At 41.7% G+C, this 16,935-nt stretch overlaps 1 protein-coding gene across 1 annotated transcript in view; it reads right to left on the bottom strand.

Annotated features, from left to right (window-relative positions):
• The window catches only part of TFCP2L1 (transcription factor CP2 like 1), a 1,111,497-nt gene that overhangs the window by 695,391 nt on the left and 399,171 nt on the right, over window positions 1–16,935 (bottom strand). The window contains exons 5-6 of the mRNA XM_044075043.1: window positions 6,714–6,820; window positions 2,308–2,460 (exon numbers count right to left, since the gene is read on the bottom strand). Coding sequence (XP_043930978.1) covers window positions 2,308–2,460; window positions 6,714–6,820 — 260 coding nt within the window. The remainder of the gene's footprint in view (window positions 1–2,307; window positions 2,461–6,713; window positions 6,821–16,935) is intronic.

Here is a 16,935-nt window from a genome sequence, read left to right as displayed (position 1 = left end):
GTAAGTGGGATTTTGGATATAGATCCTTAGTGAGAATAATAACAACCATAAGGTCAGGAGGACCACCCTCTTCTCATCCTCTACTTCTCCAGGACACTGATGTGAAGAGACCTGTTACAGCAACCACATCTCAGACTGTCTACACTGAATGAAATACTTTCATCCCAAGGCAGAGGCATCTACTGTGATTGTAGCATGGAGAAATGGAGGAATAAAGGGAAAGTCGTGAAACAGATACAGTGTGCAAAGTCAAACATGCTGGGTGCTGACAGCACACCTGAGAGATCAGAAACAGACAGAACACAGAATACACTATCTGCAGCTGCTTTACTTTTAATATCCAATGAAACTCTCTCATTTGTTATCTTATGAATGCAGCTGGAAATACAGAAGCTGCCAAAAGCCCAATACACTGAGGCATAAAGCTGCACTGGTAAAAGGAAGAGAAACCAGGGTCTAAACAATAAATTTAAGAGATTTAATTCTGTCTGGGGGGACTGGCTAAACAAGCCATTTTCTGAAAGCATGTAACAAATAATCTGAGCATGTGACCACTTCAAATGAGACTTCACCATGTTCACAGATATCCCCAAAGAGCAGAACAGTTGCAGTAAGTGGTCCATATCTTGAAATAATGACTCTTTTGTGGTGGCAATTAGAAGCCAATCAGGCAGCTATGAGAATACTCTGACCTCCAACAATTTGAAAAGAACTCAACAACTTCCATGCATTTGACAAACAGTCTGGGGACTGTGGTAGGACTAAATGGAAGGCCTCTGAATTGGTAATGAATACCCCTTTCTCAAAACATAGGACCTTGATCACCAGCAAATGAGATCTGGGCAGCTTGGAAGGAATACATACAGCACTGTGGGAGTAAGAGGAGGAGACTGAACTTGAGAGAACTTTGCAGAAGCCACAAAGACTATAGTCTGCAGCTACCCCTCCTGATTTTGAAGTGGATGAACTAGATCATGTAAGATATGCCTGCTTTCTACAGTTTACTACAAGCAAACTCTTAAATGCTACTACACTAGAGATCAAAATATCATCACTATAATTTCCAGCTACTGATTCCCAAACCTACTTTCAATTATACCAATGCACTTTAACTATCATGGCTGTCTTCTGTACCCAGTCAGCATTAGTAAACAGTAAGCAGTTCTCAATATTTTTACCAGCTGATGTAATGTATTAGAAACATACAAGAGAAAATAAAACAGTCTTAGTTTCTACTTCACCCATGAATTATCATTAATCTGAACTATTATATGGAAAGCCCTCTTTACAGGCTGGTACTATCTAGCATACGATAGTATGTCACACTTATCTGAATCTACCTGACATACAGCATAATGCATTCAACTCACAGGCACATCCTGTTCATTACACTTCCACTGTCACTTAAACATACATGAATAACACAGTACTGAATGATACACATTCTAGTCCACCTTCTCACTAGTACCCCTTTACATCTTTGTATCTAATCCACGGGTAACTAAACTGCTTTTTAAACTAGGTAACAAGGTGTTAAGATCAAGACTTTGCTTAGTTAGGTAAGTGAGTTACTTCGCCTTTCTGCAGTGTTCTAGCTACTCAATCACAGAAGCAGAAGTGTTTTCAGACAAGTAGGGCAGACATTTTGTAACAAGAATCACTCACCTTTCGTAGCATAGAGATACAACAGTCCTTAAATTCAAAAAAATATTCTTCTACTACTGTTTATCCTTACTTGCCCAAAAGTATGGCTAGGTTAACAGGATATTAACTGCCTGCACTTGTCAGCACACCAGCCAGCCCATTCTGAGTACTCTGAGAACAACACTTCTGGCAAGCATCAAAGACACAGTCAATATTCATTTCATGAAATTTAACTATGTCCCAACTCAGGAATGCGGTCCACTCCTGCCACACCATTAAAAGACCTAAACACTTGAAAAATGAAAGAAAAGGCAAGGATAGCAGAATACCTTCCACACAGTTTTGTTTAAAAGGTCAAGATTACATTTTAACTTCTCCATTATTTTTAAGACATAAGCAATTTTACACTCACAAAGACATCCAAGCACTGTGACAGAGTCACAACTGCATTCTTAATCAAATTATCATGTTGATAACACATATTCTGTACTTGACAAAGATTTAGAGAAAAAGCATCCTTTCTGTACTTTCCTCCCTTTTAAAATGTGCCAGTTCTACAATAATGATCCCCATCAAACTTTGAAACATTCTATGTTTTATGCAGTTATAAAGTAATAAAGCTCATCACATCCAAGTAAACAAAACAAACAAAAATCAGATTACCTTAAAAACCTTAATTTGACAGCTAGCTGAATGCAGATGATCGGTGTATTCTCCATTCTCATTTTGCTTATATGTATCAACTTGGATCCGGAATGGAACTCCCTTTTCTCCCCCATGCTTTCTTGGGGTGAATTCTGTGCTGATACAATGCACCTACAGTTCATTAACATAACATAGTACAATGATTAAAAAAAAACTAATTCAGCTTGTTTCCAATGGCAGAGAGAGTAGATGTTCAGTTTGGAATACAGAACGTGGAGTGAGAAAAAATAATTAATTTGCAAAAATGAAAAAGACGTATATATTACACATTAGAATAAAAAACAGATACACTAAAACTGATGTATTTACAGACATGTCCTCTACATGGCTAAAGTGAAACAATCCAGGTGCCATCACTGCATTTTACTTAAAGTTTAAACTGTTAAAGTGGGCACAAGTTACAGAATGTATTTGCTGTTGAAATGGTACTAAAAAGTTACCTGTAATATTAAATCTAAAGGGAAACTGTTAAGCTTCATGACCCAATATCTGCCATTAGGCCTTTAAACATCATACTTGTTAACACAGTTTAGAGGAGACTAGCTCCCTCTCTAACATTATAAGGCTGAAACTGTTTTTTTGTTTCATTTTCATAGTGCTCATCCATTGGTAAGACATATATATATATATATATATATATATATATATATATATATATATATATATATATATATATATATATATATATATACACACACACACACACACACACACACGTATATATATATATATATATATATATATATATATATATATATATATATATATATATGATGAGACCTATCCTACTTTAGCTTGGTCAAACAGCCTATGACATAAATTTATGATCCCACTCGAGTAAACTAACAATGAACTATGTGTTAAAGCATATAAATAATGCATGTCGTGTAAACTGGAGTTAGATCTAATGAAGCTCTGTTAAGGCCGAAAACACTCATCTATTTAATATCTTAGATTTTCATAGTGCTCATCCATTGGTAAGACTGGTTACAACTGGGTTGTGTTGCATGGCTAGGCTTATAAAGGCCCAGGTGGCTGTTAGTCTAATATATACTTTGAACCTGTAACTCCTACTTTTCTTGATTTTAAGAAGGTTCAGACAGCAACTTCATTACTCATGAAGTACCAGTTTTTCCTGTCATATACATATACACACACACACACACACATAATATATATATATATATATATATATATATATATATATATATATATATATATATATTTATATACACACACATACACACGAACAACTTCACTAATAAGTATGTATGCACAAGAAGTATCTTGTTGGGGAAAAAAAGGAGGTATCTTTTTGAGGGTGGCAGAATGGAACACAGCACTGATAACTGGTACACATCAAGGGAATACTGAGTTGGCAGCGAGGATTATTTTGAGGAGATGGCATGAGTAAACTATAGTAATATACCTCAAGGATATATTAAGACAGCAGAGACTATGTTTAAGGAGACAGAGTAAACAGGCATCACTAGGCTGATTTTATCAGATGTGTAATGCAAAGACGGCATGGCAGGTTACTACTGCTAGAACATCAAAAAGACAAACTTAAGAGGCCACAGCACTACATAATGTCTACTTCATTATCTTTTCTGAAGCAAAGCTGCACGCACTGTCAGGTATAGACTGCTAAACATTGCATGGACTCCTGTAAAACTCAACAGACCTCTATACAAATAGAAACTAAATATAACCTGAAAGATATCGGACTTACTGATTTAAATATACAGTACCATAAAGCCAAACACTGTAGATACTATAGGTGGCAACTAAACAGTTTAGGTGATACAGATAGTTCTATTAAATTAAGTAAGTAGCTAGCCTTGAATAAAGCAATTTTTGAAGAGACAAGGTTGGCAATCTAAAGACTATTGCACTTTCTTTTTAACAGATATTAGAACATTTTGAAAATGTTGCTGTGAATGAGGTACCATTTATGTGCACCTTTACTTATTTGTTCCTCGGCATTACAGAAGGATGTTGTCATTTCATTTTTAGTTGTTACTGGGGGTGGGGGGAACCAAAACTGATAATTATCAGTTACCATCCTGGGGCTAAGCCAACAAAAGCTACAAATATGACAAACCAACAAGGGTTTATAATGAAAAAGTAGCTGTACATTCAGTAGGAGTTGTAAGTTCATAGGTATATACTAAGCTAACTATCACCAGGGCCTTTATAAGCCTAGCATCACAACCCAACCCAATTATGTCCCTATGTATCAAGGATGCTTATTAGGAGGAGGTACATTAGGAAGTTTCTAAGGATTATGTGGGGGAGGGATATCTTAGTTTGGGCATTACTATCTACCTCTGTCTATCAGAGACATGGGGGCCAGACCAGAGTTGAATATCTGATTTTCCATTCATTGGTCAAGGTTATGCTTAAATAGGGTTAAAGATAGACTGTTTCAAATGGATGGGGAGCCTGTTCCACAGCATGGTGATCTTCTGAGCCACATATCTATCTTGTTAACATGTCTTATTAAGTTCACAAGCAAAATTTAAATCCTTGGATCTAGTGTTTCTGATGCTGTTCACTTTGTGGATTTGCAAAAGGTCCATCAGAGCTGGATCCAAGGATGGCGTGTGTGCAAGGCATACATCACCTCACAGTAACCTGTAGAAGACTGAGTATAGAGACAGGACTTTAAGGCAATCCGTACAGGATAATGTGTTTATATTCTGGTTTCTCCTGATAAGGAACCTTTGTGAGCATGACAACTGTTGTGTAAGTTTGGTCAGGTACATGCCAAAGGGGGCATTATACTCGATGATAGGTCTGAAAAGGGCCAGATAAAGTGGCACTATGACTTCATTGCACATGGGTGCCATGCCATGCTCTACAAACTGGATGACACAGAATGATTTTCTTACTGCCTTGGCCACATGTTGATCAAAGGCCAGATTACTGTCTACATATGTTTCCAGATCCCTGACTACTGGGCCATCTCTTAGGGGGTGTCTTGTTGATGGCGTAATTCGCCTGGGTGGCAGTTTTCCCAAAAGGCACTAAAATGCACTTCTTGGCATTGAGTTTTAATATGTGACTTTGGCACCAGTCATTTGTCTGTGTTAGTCCTTCTTGTAAGATGTAAGTGTCATGGGGGTAATCTATGACAGCTCCCAATTTGCGGTCATCTGTGAACTTGGTCACCCACAAGCCCCTGGCATTAACCTTCACCTCGGAGAAGTAGATGCCAAATAGAAGCAGTCCCAACAAGGTTCTCTGAGATACCCCCACTGGTGACAAGTCTCTTAGTGGAAGTGGTCTCACCAATCCTGTCTTCCTGGGTCCTGTCTGTGAGCCAGTTGGCAATCCAGCAAGTTATGTAGAGGTTTATGCTCCATTTAGTGAGTTTGTCAAATATGCCTGAGTGGGGTACTGCACCAAACATCTTTGCCAAGTCCAGGTAGGTGGTATGCATCGGTTTTCCTCTCATCTATTGCCTTCATTACCTTCTTAAAAAGTTCACTAGGTTTAGTATGCATGACGCTCTCTTGACAGAGCAAAACTGGTTTGGGTCCAATGTCTGAAGGATGTCTCTGTCTTTGCTGATCATTTCTATGATAATTTGTTCCATGGCTTTACATATTAGACTAGTCACAGACTAGGCAAACTAACAACTCTGTAGTTTAGGGAACAGTTGATGGTCTATCCTTGTGAGGTGGGATAATCTTTGCATTTCTCCCTTCTCATGGTACAAAGCCTGTTTTGAGGCTATAATTAAAAAGTGACTCAAGTTATTTGCAAAACGTTTTGATATACCAACTGGTCTGAGGACCACCAAAAGGCAGTTTGTACTCCTCTGCTAGGAAGTTAATTATTCACTACAACCTACATCAGATTAATTCATCTTGCAAGGAAAAAAAAAACAAGCCGAATTAGGTCATAAAAAAAAGCTACTAAATACAAGCCTAAACATTAGTGCAGGGACTAGTCTTCTGACTTGTAACAGGCTAAAAGACCCAGTACGCAATCAAACAATTATTAAATCATTGACAGACTGAATCAAAGCTTTTACCAGATAGTCAGTCTCTACAGAAAATACAGATTACCAGACTAACAATTACAATAATCATAAATGTCAGTTTAATTAATTGTACACAAAAGCACAAAATGACTTCACAGTTTTGTACCCTCCCAGCTGAGATTAACATACCTGAAATCAGCATAGGATGCAGTACAACTAGAATAATGAATAGGGGGATTCAAAGTTCACAGCGAAACTCAAATGTTTGCTTCCAAAAAACAAGCAGAGATTAAGAACAGATTTCATTCTTTCCTCATACCTCATATCATTCTTCCAAAATGCTAACTTTATGACTAGCATCACTAACTCATACCTGGATGAATGCTGAAGCTCGCTTTGTTGGATCCCACAGAAACTCAACAGCATTCAGCTGTGTGGGGTTTGCCCTTGGGTCAAGGATACCAACAGATAATGGGATGTCTGTTAACAGAAAAACATTGAAACTGTAATACTTCTATATAAGATATAAGTTTTGATAACTATGATATACTAAACAGTTAAAAAATAAATATAGTTTCACAAAACAGTAGATGTTCAAATTCTTCAATGCTGCAGTAGCCTATGAGTTGTATCCTAGCAAGCGTAGAGAATCCAGACAGCTTCTCAAAACTCTAAGGCCCTCCCACACAGTCAATCTGGCTGCTCATAGGATAATCCCTTCGGCTTTCGGGGATCCAAATGGAGAGATGATAAATCAGCAAGCAAAAGACAGTAGTAATGCTGGAACTGGATTCATCCTCAAGTCTTGGGTGGACTCTTGTTTCTCACAAAATCTCACCAAGACAACACTGATATATAGACTGTAATTTATACAGCATATATTATGGACAGAAGTAGGTTAAAAAATAAAAAAGATAGGTGGGTGCACAACACCCAGGATAAGCAAGTGCCCAATCCTAATAGGCATATTGATGCCACTGGAAAAAAATGACAGTGTAGAATCCTCAAGTCGAAAACATTCCTACAATGGAGCTAGGCTAGTCCCAAGGGGCGGATGTCCACCCTGTTGCAGAAGGAAGTAGTAGTTCACAAAAATCACAAAAATTGATATGCCAAAAAGAAAGAACAGTTGTGTACACCTACCATAAATGTAGATGTTCGAGAGTATTCACTGTTGCAGTCATCACATTTGGGTTATCTTCCTGCAGGTAGCCCTCAGCCAGCCAGAATACCAGAGTCTTCAGATTTCTGCGTCGGATGCTGTCGCTTCTTCCTTGATGTCAGGTTGTCAGGGGCATAAAACATGCAGCCGATGCCATTACATCAGTTTTGCTTGCCCCAGATGTCAGGTGCACCCACAATAGGAAGCAATTATAAGGTATGGTACATCCCCATCAAAAAGCAAATACACAAGAAAAAATAAATATACCAAACAAGAAGGAAAGGTAGCGCCAAGAGAAGTAAGGGGGCTGCAGGGAGGGTAACCAGGACTGCAACAGTGAATACACTTGAACATCTACACTTACGGTAAGTGTACACAACTGTTGCAGTCATCACATTTGGGTTGATTCCCAAAGCTAAGGAAGGGAGGAGGTAGTTAAAGAGCATTAGGGCCAGCTATTAAGCCCTGCAAGATTACTGTGGCAAATCCAGCTCTGGATTTAGAAAAGATAGGCATGTGGTAATGCTTGGTGAATGTATATACAGAGCTCCAGGTAGCAGCTTCCAGGAATGTCCCTGGTAGGGACTCCTCTGAGAAATGCCATAGATTTAGATGCAGCCCTGGTGGAATGTGATCTTATTCCCAGTGGGGTAGGTTTTCCATGGTGCTTGTAGAAGAAATGAATGCAATAGGCTATCCATTTGGAAATAGTTTGCTTTGAAATGGCCTTCCCCTCTGCCCCTGCAGCAAAGCCAACTAGCAGCTGTTCAGATTTCCTGAGAGGCTTAGTCCTGTCCAAATAGAATCTAAGTTGTCTGTGCATATCCAGAGAGTGCAGTATTCATTCCCCTTTGTTTTGCGGATTAGGGAAAAAAGTAGGCAAATGAATGGACTGATTTAGGGCCACAGTAAAAACCACCTTGGGCATAAAGGAAGGGTTAGTCCTGAGGGAAACCTTGTCTGCATGGAAGATAATGAAGGGCTTCACTGCCATGAGAGCCTGTAATTCAGACACTCTTCTTGCTGAAGTGATGGCTAGAAGGAAGGCTGTTTTCCAAAAAAGGAATTTCAACTCTGCTGTTGCAGCTGGCTCAAAGGGGGGAACAGTGAACTTTTCCAATACAAAGTTAAGGTCCCAGGCTGGAGTGGGAGCCCTCCTGGGGGGGGTCTTAAATTTTTGGCCCCTCTAAGGAATTATTTTAGAAAAGGGTGAGAGAAGAGGGGTGGCTCAGTATTATAATTTGCTGAAATGGCATAGAACTGCTCTCTCCAAAGCAAAAAACACAGCATCCATGGGAATGGTGTCCCAGGCTGTGTGCTCCACAAACTCAACGAGGAATTAAACCCACAGCTAGGACAGCTGTTTAATCATAGTCTCACCTCTGGATACGCACCAGGAGTGGCACTGCGACTGTGGTCCCACTTCACAAAGGCGGTGCCTCCACAGACCCTGGAAATTACCGGCCCATTAGCTTGACAAGCCTTATCTGCAAAGCTATGGAGAGGATCATAATGGACCTCATAAATAAAGACATAGGGAATTTGCAGACTTTGGATCCAACCCAGTTTGGCCTTGTCAACGGCAGATCATGCCTTTAAACTTGGTTGACTTTTTCAAACAGTCACCAAAGCCATTGATGAGGAAAGGCAGTCCATACAGCCTACCTCGATCTGGCGAAGGCCTTTGTTACAATACCCCACTCGGGTATCATTGAAAAACTCATCAGCTTAAATGTTAACCCATACATCACAAGATGGGTTGCAAACTGGCTGAGTGACAGAACCCACAGGGTCAGAGTTGCTGGCGCCATGTCAGACTCAAAGCCTGTCACAAGTGGTGTCCCACAGGGCTCAGTCCTGGGCCCACTCTTGTGTGGCATCTACTTTTCCGAAGTACAAGCAAACACAGGAGGGTTATGGCTGACAAAGTTTGCAGATGACTGCAAACTGGGCGCCGTAGTCGAAAACACATCTGACACAGATATCCTTCAGAAGGGCCTCACAGAAACGGATGACTGGTGCCAGAGCCATGGCCTAAAGTTAAATGCCAAAAAATGCATAGTCATACCCCTCGGGAAAAACAAGGTTACCCCTAGCTACCATATAGGTGGTAATCCTCTGAGCACAGAAGAAGTTATCAGGGACCTGGGGACCCAGGTTGACAGTAGCCTGTCATTCGACACCCATGTAGCTAAAGTAGTTAGGAAGACCTTCTACATTGCCCACCTTATCATGAAGGGATTCACATCTAGATCAAGGGAGGTCATAGTCTCCCTATACTCATCACTCATCAGACCAATGATTGAGTACAATGCCCCATTCGGAATGTACCTGACCCGACACTTGCAGCAGCTGGAGAGGCCACAAAAGTTCCTCACCAAAAGGATAAAGGGTTTCAAAAATCTGTCCTATGCTGCCCGACTGAAAGAACTCCAGCTCTATTCAGTCGCTTACCGCTTGCACAGAGGTGACCTTTGCCTGACATACAAGGCCATGTCTAACCCAGATTTGATTTATATGCTTCACCTCAAAAAATCTAGATCCATCAGAGCCACAAGGGCGGGAGACTTAAACCTCGACACGGCTATTAATAGGATGTGCTGGAGGGATAGATTCATCACCCAAAGACTCCCTATGCTGTGGAACAAAATCCTGGTATATGTGAGGCAGAGCACCTCACTGGCCTTGTTCAAGAGAAATCTTGACCAATGGATGGGAGATCGCAGATATACTCCAGGGATTACCTCAGTGTCACTGCTAGACAGAGGCACAGCAAAATAATGGGTATAGTTCCCCATACAAAAGGGGTGGCGTAAGCCACAAAACTATGGGCTAGGCTTATAAATGCCCTCGGGCAGATAGCCTAGTATGAACCTATGAACCTATGAATTTTAATTGACGAGAAGGATAGGCCCTTGTGGAGCATTTCTGTTAAGTACTGTAGAATATAAGGTAAGCTGAGCACCGTTGTGCCCATCCCCTGAGTCTGGCTCCAGGAACAGTATCTTTTCCACTTTTCAGCATAGGATTTTCTAGTACTAGGCCTCTTTGCCTCCAGAATGACATCCAGCACCTGCTTACTGAGGGATGCTAGAGGAGAGCTTAAGGGATTAGCCAGGCTGCAAAGTTCATGGTTTGAAGCTGAGGGTGCAGAATCTGGCCCGCCTGCTAGGACAGCAGGGAAGGGGTCTGAGGCAGGTGCCATGGGTGTAGCAGTGTCATATTGCGCAAGAGGGGGAACCAGTTCTGGCGTGGCCAGTCTGGTGCAATCAGTACTGTCCTTGACTTTTCCTGTTTGATCTTTAGTAGAACCTTCGAGAGGCTTTCCCAGGTAAAGGACTGGGCATCCACTTTCCAAGCTTGACTGTGGGGAGTTCTTGTGCATAAATTGTTCAACTGGTAGTTCTGAGGGGAGGCAAACAGGTCTACCTCTGGAGTCCCCCATGTGTTCCTCAAGTGGTTGAATATTTTGGGTTCTAGTTTCCATTCATGTGGGTACATGAAATTTCTGCTTAAGTCGTTTGCCAGTGAATTTAGTTTGCCTGGCAGGAATTGTGCTTGTGGGTGTACTTGGTAGCTCAAGGCTGTGTTCCACAGAGCCATGGCTAGTCTGCAGAGAGGATAGGAGTGGGTTTCCCCCTGCTTGTTTATGTACCACATAACTGTGGTGCTGTCTGTCTTTACCAATAGTTGTCCTGGAAGAGTACGGTCTTTGAAGGCTGTCAGAGCATTCTGTACAGTTAACATTTCTTTTTGATTGAATCAGGTGCATCTATCTCGGGTTCCATCTGCCCTGAATGCACTGCCCTGCCATGTGAGCCCCCCATGTGTAGTCTGATGCATCTGTTGTTAGGGGTTTGGCGGCAGGGGGGAGAGTGAAAGGGAGTCCCTTGTTATGGTAACAGGCCTCTGCCCACCAAAGAAACTCTGTCCTTAGACAAGGAATGATAGGAATTATTGTTTCCAGGTCCTGAGAATGTTGACACCATAGGCTTTTTAGATACCATTGGAGTTTCCTCATATGCAGTCTTGCATATGGAATTAGCAGAATGTAAGAGGCCATGAATCCCAGAGCTTTCAGTATTTTTCTTGCAGATAGCTGGGTTTTTGTGGCCAATAGTTTGAAGTAGGTTGTCAAATAAACTTGTTTTGCCGGATTGAGGAATGCCATCTGGGAAGTTGTGTTCAAGCTTGCTCCCAGGAATACAACCTGTTGGCAGGGTACTAGGTGAGATTTATTTTCATTGATGGTGTACCCCAGTGAGGTTAGAAGTTTCTTTACAAATGCCAGGTGTTGTAATGCTTTCTGCCTGAATCAGACAATCGTCCAAGTATGGGTAAAATGCAATGGCTAGAGCGAGACACTTTGTGAACACCCTAGGCATAGTAGATAAGCCAAAGGGAAGTGCAGAGAACTGAAAATGCAAGGAGCCCACCCAGAAATGTAGGTATTGTCTGCAGGATCCTCTTATTAGGATGTGCAGGTAAGCTTTCTTTAAGTCTAGGGTTGCCAGCCAGGCATCCTTGGCTAGAATAGGAAGAGGCTGTTGAAGAGTTAGTATTTTGAATTTTGGAACCACCAGAAAGGTGTTGAGAATAAAGAGGTCTAGGATAGGATGCCAGAAGTTGCCTTTTCTAGGTCTTGAATAAAAACCTTGTTCACTTTGTTCTGCTGGGACAGGTTGAATAGCCCTGACACTGAGAAGAAAGAGAACCTGCTGTTGGGCCTCCACCCATTGATTTGGGGGGAGGTCTGGCCAACCATTTGGGGTTGGTAGTGTGTGGAAGTGGAATTGGTATCCTTGGGAAACTATTTTCAGCACCCATTTGTCCTGGGTAATGAGTTCCCAGTTTTTTGTATGCAGGGCGAGCTTTCCTCCTAAGGGAGCAGGTAGTTGAGCCGGGCTTGGAAGGGTTAAGGTTAAGTCATTGTGCCATTTTTCCATAGGGGTGGCTTATTACTCCCTGCTTTGGAAGTGGGAGCCCCCCACTGCTTAGATCTGTGCATAGCCTGGGACTGCAGTCTTACTGGTCTGCTGTTCCTGGGTTTGGACTGAGAAGGACTGGAAGGGACTGGAAAGGGCCAGTTCTTTGAAGGCCAATGCCTGCTGAATCTGGGAGGCTGCACTTGTAGGAAATCTTTAACAGTTTGTATAGATTTTGCTTTTTCCTCCATCCTTTTGAGGACTTCTTCTGCTTTGTTGCCAAAAAGGCGGTCTTGGTTTAAGGGAGCATCCAGTAATTTAGCTTTTACATGATCTGGCAAGTTTTGTTCCTTAAGCCAAGCATGCCTTCTAAGTACAGACCCAGTGACAGCAGCCCTGGAAGATGCTTCTAAAGCGTCAAAACCACATTGCAAAGTATGTTTACCAACTTGTTTTGTAGAATGCATTAAATCTTGCAAGTCTTTGTGTTCAGCACAGTCAGGAATCAGCATCATTTTCTGTTTAAGTAGTCCCATAACATGCTGCTGATACTTTAACATATGAAACTGGCAATTAAAGCCCTAATGGCCAAAGTAGTAGAAGTGTACACCTTCTTACCCCACTTGACAAAGGCTCTAGAATCCGTTTTTTGGCAGCAGTAGCCTTAATGCCTTTTGGTCCTTGTGAAATGGTCTCTGGATCTGCAGTAGAATTCTTGAAGAGGAACTTGTGAGAGTCAGGTACTCTGTAGCACCTGTCAGATTTTCTGGGAGCTGGAGGTAAAGTGTCTGGGATAAGGCTAGATTCCAAGAAAGCATCATCTACAATGTTCATAACAGGAGGGATAGCTAAAGGCCTCTGTTGAGGCAGGAGTAAGAATTCCCTAAGTCTCTTTTTGGACTCAGAATATTTCTGGCTTTCTCAGTGGAAATGTTTCCTAAGGTTATGCAAGGTTTCACCAAAAGAAAAATCTTCTGGAGTGGAAGCAGAGGGAATGGAATCCTCTGCATCAGAATCCTCATAAGTAGATAAGGGCAAATCCTGGTAATCAGAAGGAGCACAGATATCAGATTCCAGATCAGATGAATCAGAAAGAAATTCAGTTCTAACTCTCTTAGAGGGGGAAGGCTGGCTTCCCCTAATTAAGGTAATAAGGTCTTCAGCCATTCTAAGCATTTGTTTTTGAGCCATATGGGCCTGAGTCTGTGATTTGGTCATCGGTTTTCTAGGCGTAGTGCAAGTTTTTGGCCTGTGGAATTCTGTACTTCTGGATGGAAATGATGGCGTTGGTTAATAAGAATGTCTGTAGGCCTGAATACACCCTCAGAAGCTGATGCCTGCACAGTGGCTCTGGACCTATCCAAGGTAGAGACATTTGCAGGTTCCGTAGTCGAAGAAGCATCTCGCGGCATCTCAAATGGGTCTCAGTAGAGGCCTGCGAATCTGTAGTAGCGGGTATCAGGGGCTGCGAAAGTGCCTCACTGAGTACCGGCAGACTGGTGACTAGCTTAACGGAAGCATTGTCGGCAGTTTTGGACCTATGCAGTCTGTCTCTGTCTTTATCTTTACGTTTTTTCGGAAGATCGGTAATCGGATGGCTTAACAAAGCCATTTTGGAGTGCGGAGATTGAGTACAAAAGTATTTGGCTACAAAAATAGCCCGATGATGAATAGTTCGGACGTTGAACAAGGCACAAAACCAACAGCGAGGAACGTTGTGGTCTCGGCCTAAACAGGGGATGCAGTAAGAATGAAAATCTCTATGAGGTATATGCTTTCCACAGGCAAGGCAATGGTTAACTTTTACTGACATCGATTAGAGCAAGAAAAAAGGATCCCCAACGGAGTACTTATCTCTTTTGAAGACTTTGGGTCTGAAACTCGAAAATGAAAATTTCAGGAGACGGACGACCGGCAGTTGCGAACTGCTTCTGCTTCGGGCACCACACGGCAAGAAAGACTGATGTAATGGAGTCGGCTGCATGTTTTATTCCCCTGATGACCTGACGTCAAGGAAGAAGTGACAGCATCCGACACAAAAACAGGAAACTGTGGAAACTCTGATGCAGTCAATGTTGTGGAGTGATAGTCCAGTGAGTTCCCATATAGGTTCATAGGTTCATAGGTTCATACTAGGCTATCTGCCCAAGGGCATTTATAAGCCTAGCCCATAGTTATGTGGCTTTCGCCACCCCTTTAGTTTGAATAAAAACTATGCCTATCATTTTGCTGTGCCTCTGTCAAGCAGTGACACTGAAGTAATCCCTGGGGTATATCTGCAATCTCCCATCCATTGGTCAAGATTCCTCTTGAACAAGGCCAGAGAGGTGCTCTGCCTCACATGTACCAGGATTTTGTTCCACAGCATAGGGAGTCTCTGGGTGATGAATCTGTCCCTCCAGCACATTCTATTTATAACCGTGTCAAGGTTTAAGTCTCCGCCTTGTGGTTCTGAGGGATCTAGATTTTTGAGGTGAAGCATATTCATCAAATCTGGGTTTGACATGGCCTTATATGTCAGGCACAGGTCACCTCTGAGCAAGCGGTATGAGACTGAATAGAGCTGGAGTTCTTTCAGTCGGGCAGCATAAGACATATTTTGAGACCCTTTATCCTTTTGGTGAGGAACTTTTGGGGCCTTTCAAGCTGCAGCAGGTGTCTGGTCAGATACATTCCGAGCGGGCATTGTACTCAATCATAGGTCTAATGAGTGATGAGTACAGGGGACGATGACCTCCCTTGATCTAGATGTGAATCCCTTCATGATCAGGTGGGTGATATAGAAGGTTTTCCTAACTACTTTAGCAACATGAGTGTCAAGCGAAGGCTACTGTCAACCTGGGTCCCCAGATCTCTGATGACTTTTTCTGTGCTCAGTGGATTGCCACCTATATGGTAGCTAGGGGTAACCTTGTTTTTCCCGAAGGGTATGACTATGCATTTTTTGGCGTTTAACTTCAGGCCAAGGCTCTGGCACCAGTTATCCGTTTCTGTGAGGCCCTTCTGGAGGATATCTGTGTCAGATGTGTTTTCGACTATGGCGCCCAGTTTGCAGTCATCTGCAAACTTTGTCAGCCATAACCCTCCTGTGTTTGCTTGTACTTCAGAAAAGTAGATGCCGAACAAGAGTGGACCCAGGACTGAGCCCTGTGGGACACCACTTGTGACAGGCTTTGAGTCTGACATGGCTCCAGCAACTCTGACCCTGTGGGTTCTGTCACTTAGCCAGTTTGCAACCCATCTTGTGATGTATGGGTTTACATTCAAGCTGATGAGTTTTTCGATGATACCTGAGTGGGGTATTGTGTCGAAGGCCTTTGCCAGGTCGAGGTAGGCTGTATGGACTGCCTTTCCCTCATCAATGGCCTTGGTGACTGTCTCGAAAAAGTCAACCAAGTTTAAGAGGCAGGATCTGCCTTTGACAAAGCCAAACTGGGTTGGATCCAAAGTCTTCAAGTTCCCTATGTCTTTATTTATGAGTTCCATTATGATCCTCTCCATGGCTTTGCAGATAAGGCTTGTCAAGCTAATGGGGCGGTAATTTCCAGGGTCTGTGGAGGCACCGCCCTTATGAAACAGAAACAGATGACACAGGATGAAACTGAAGAGAATATGGCACAGGGAGATGCTCTGAAACTTTCTATAGAATGCCTACAGGAAATGAAAAACAAGGAATATCCCCTCAGTTTAGAAGAAAATGATCTAAGAGAAGAGTTGCTTGAGTTAATAGAGATGGACAGACATAATAAGATCAATGAAAGAAAGTAGACTACAGAAAGTCAATAAAACCCAAAAAGTTAGAAGTTTGATAAAACAAATTAACATGGTAATTAGGACTGTTCATAGAAATGCATGCAATATAACAGAAGTAAACAGGATATATTACTGTGCAGCTAAATTAATAACTCATAAAGTCCTACCACAAAATCACAGGGTAGTGAGGGAAAGGAAGGGGGGAAATCAAACACCATCATGGACGTATCGAATAGAGAAAACTATAAAGCAATTAAGATAAGAAGTGTCACTGTTAGAGGAGTATAGAAGAGGGAACAGATCAACAAAAATACTAAGAAAGATAGACGTGATAAAAGCAATGCACAGTATCAGAACAGATCAGGATCTATCGTGCACTATCGCAAATAATAAACTAAAAATATCAGCACAGGCAGAAAAACTTAGAAGATATGCAGATAAATATGAAGGAAAGGTACAAAAGAAGTAATTTTTTGATGACCCAAAAAGGTTTTGTAGAGAATTGTCAAACAAGACAAAAGGAATTGAAACACCAACAAAAAAAAAGAAGATACAGATACATTATGAATAAATATCTATGACGATCCTGTGGAACATAACAAAGATGCTAAATGGATAGAAGAAGTAAAAGAAAGGCTAAGAGGTTGAAATGATCAAGATATGACATGGGATGAAGTAAAAAGAAGTTATGTACTCACCATAACGTTCCATGTATGTAGTCCATCTCGTCGAACATTATTACGTGTGAGTCCGGA

Source organism: Protopterus annectens, chromosome 6.part0 (assembly GCF_019279795.1).
Source record: "Protopterus annectens isolate FY-2018-M chromosome 6.part0, PAN1.0, whole genome shotgun sequence".
Lineage (NCBI taxonomy): Eukaryota > Metazoa > Chordata > Ceratodontiformes > Protopteridae > Protopterus > Protopterus annectens.
Note: the sequence above shows the minus strand (reverse complement) of the source record. Positions and strands in the feature narration are given on the sequence as shown.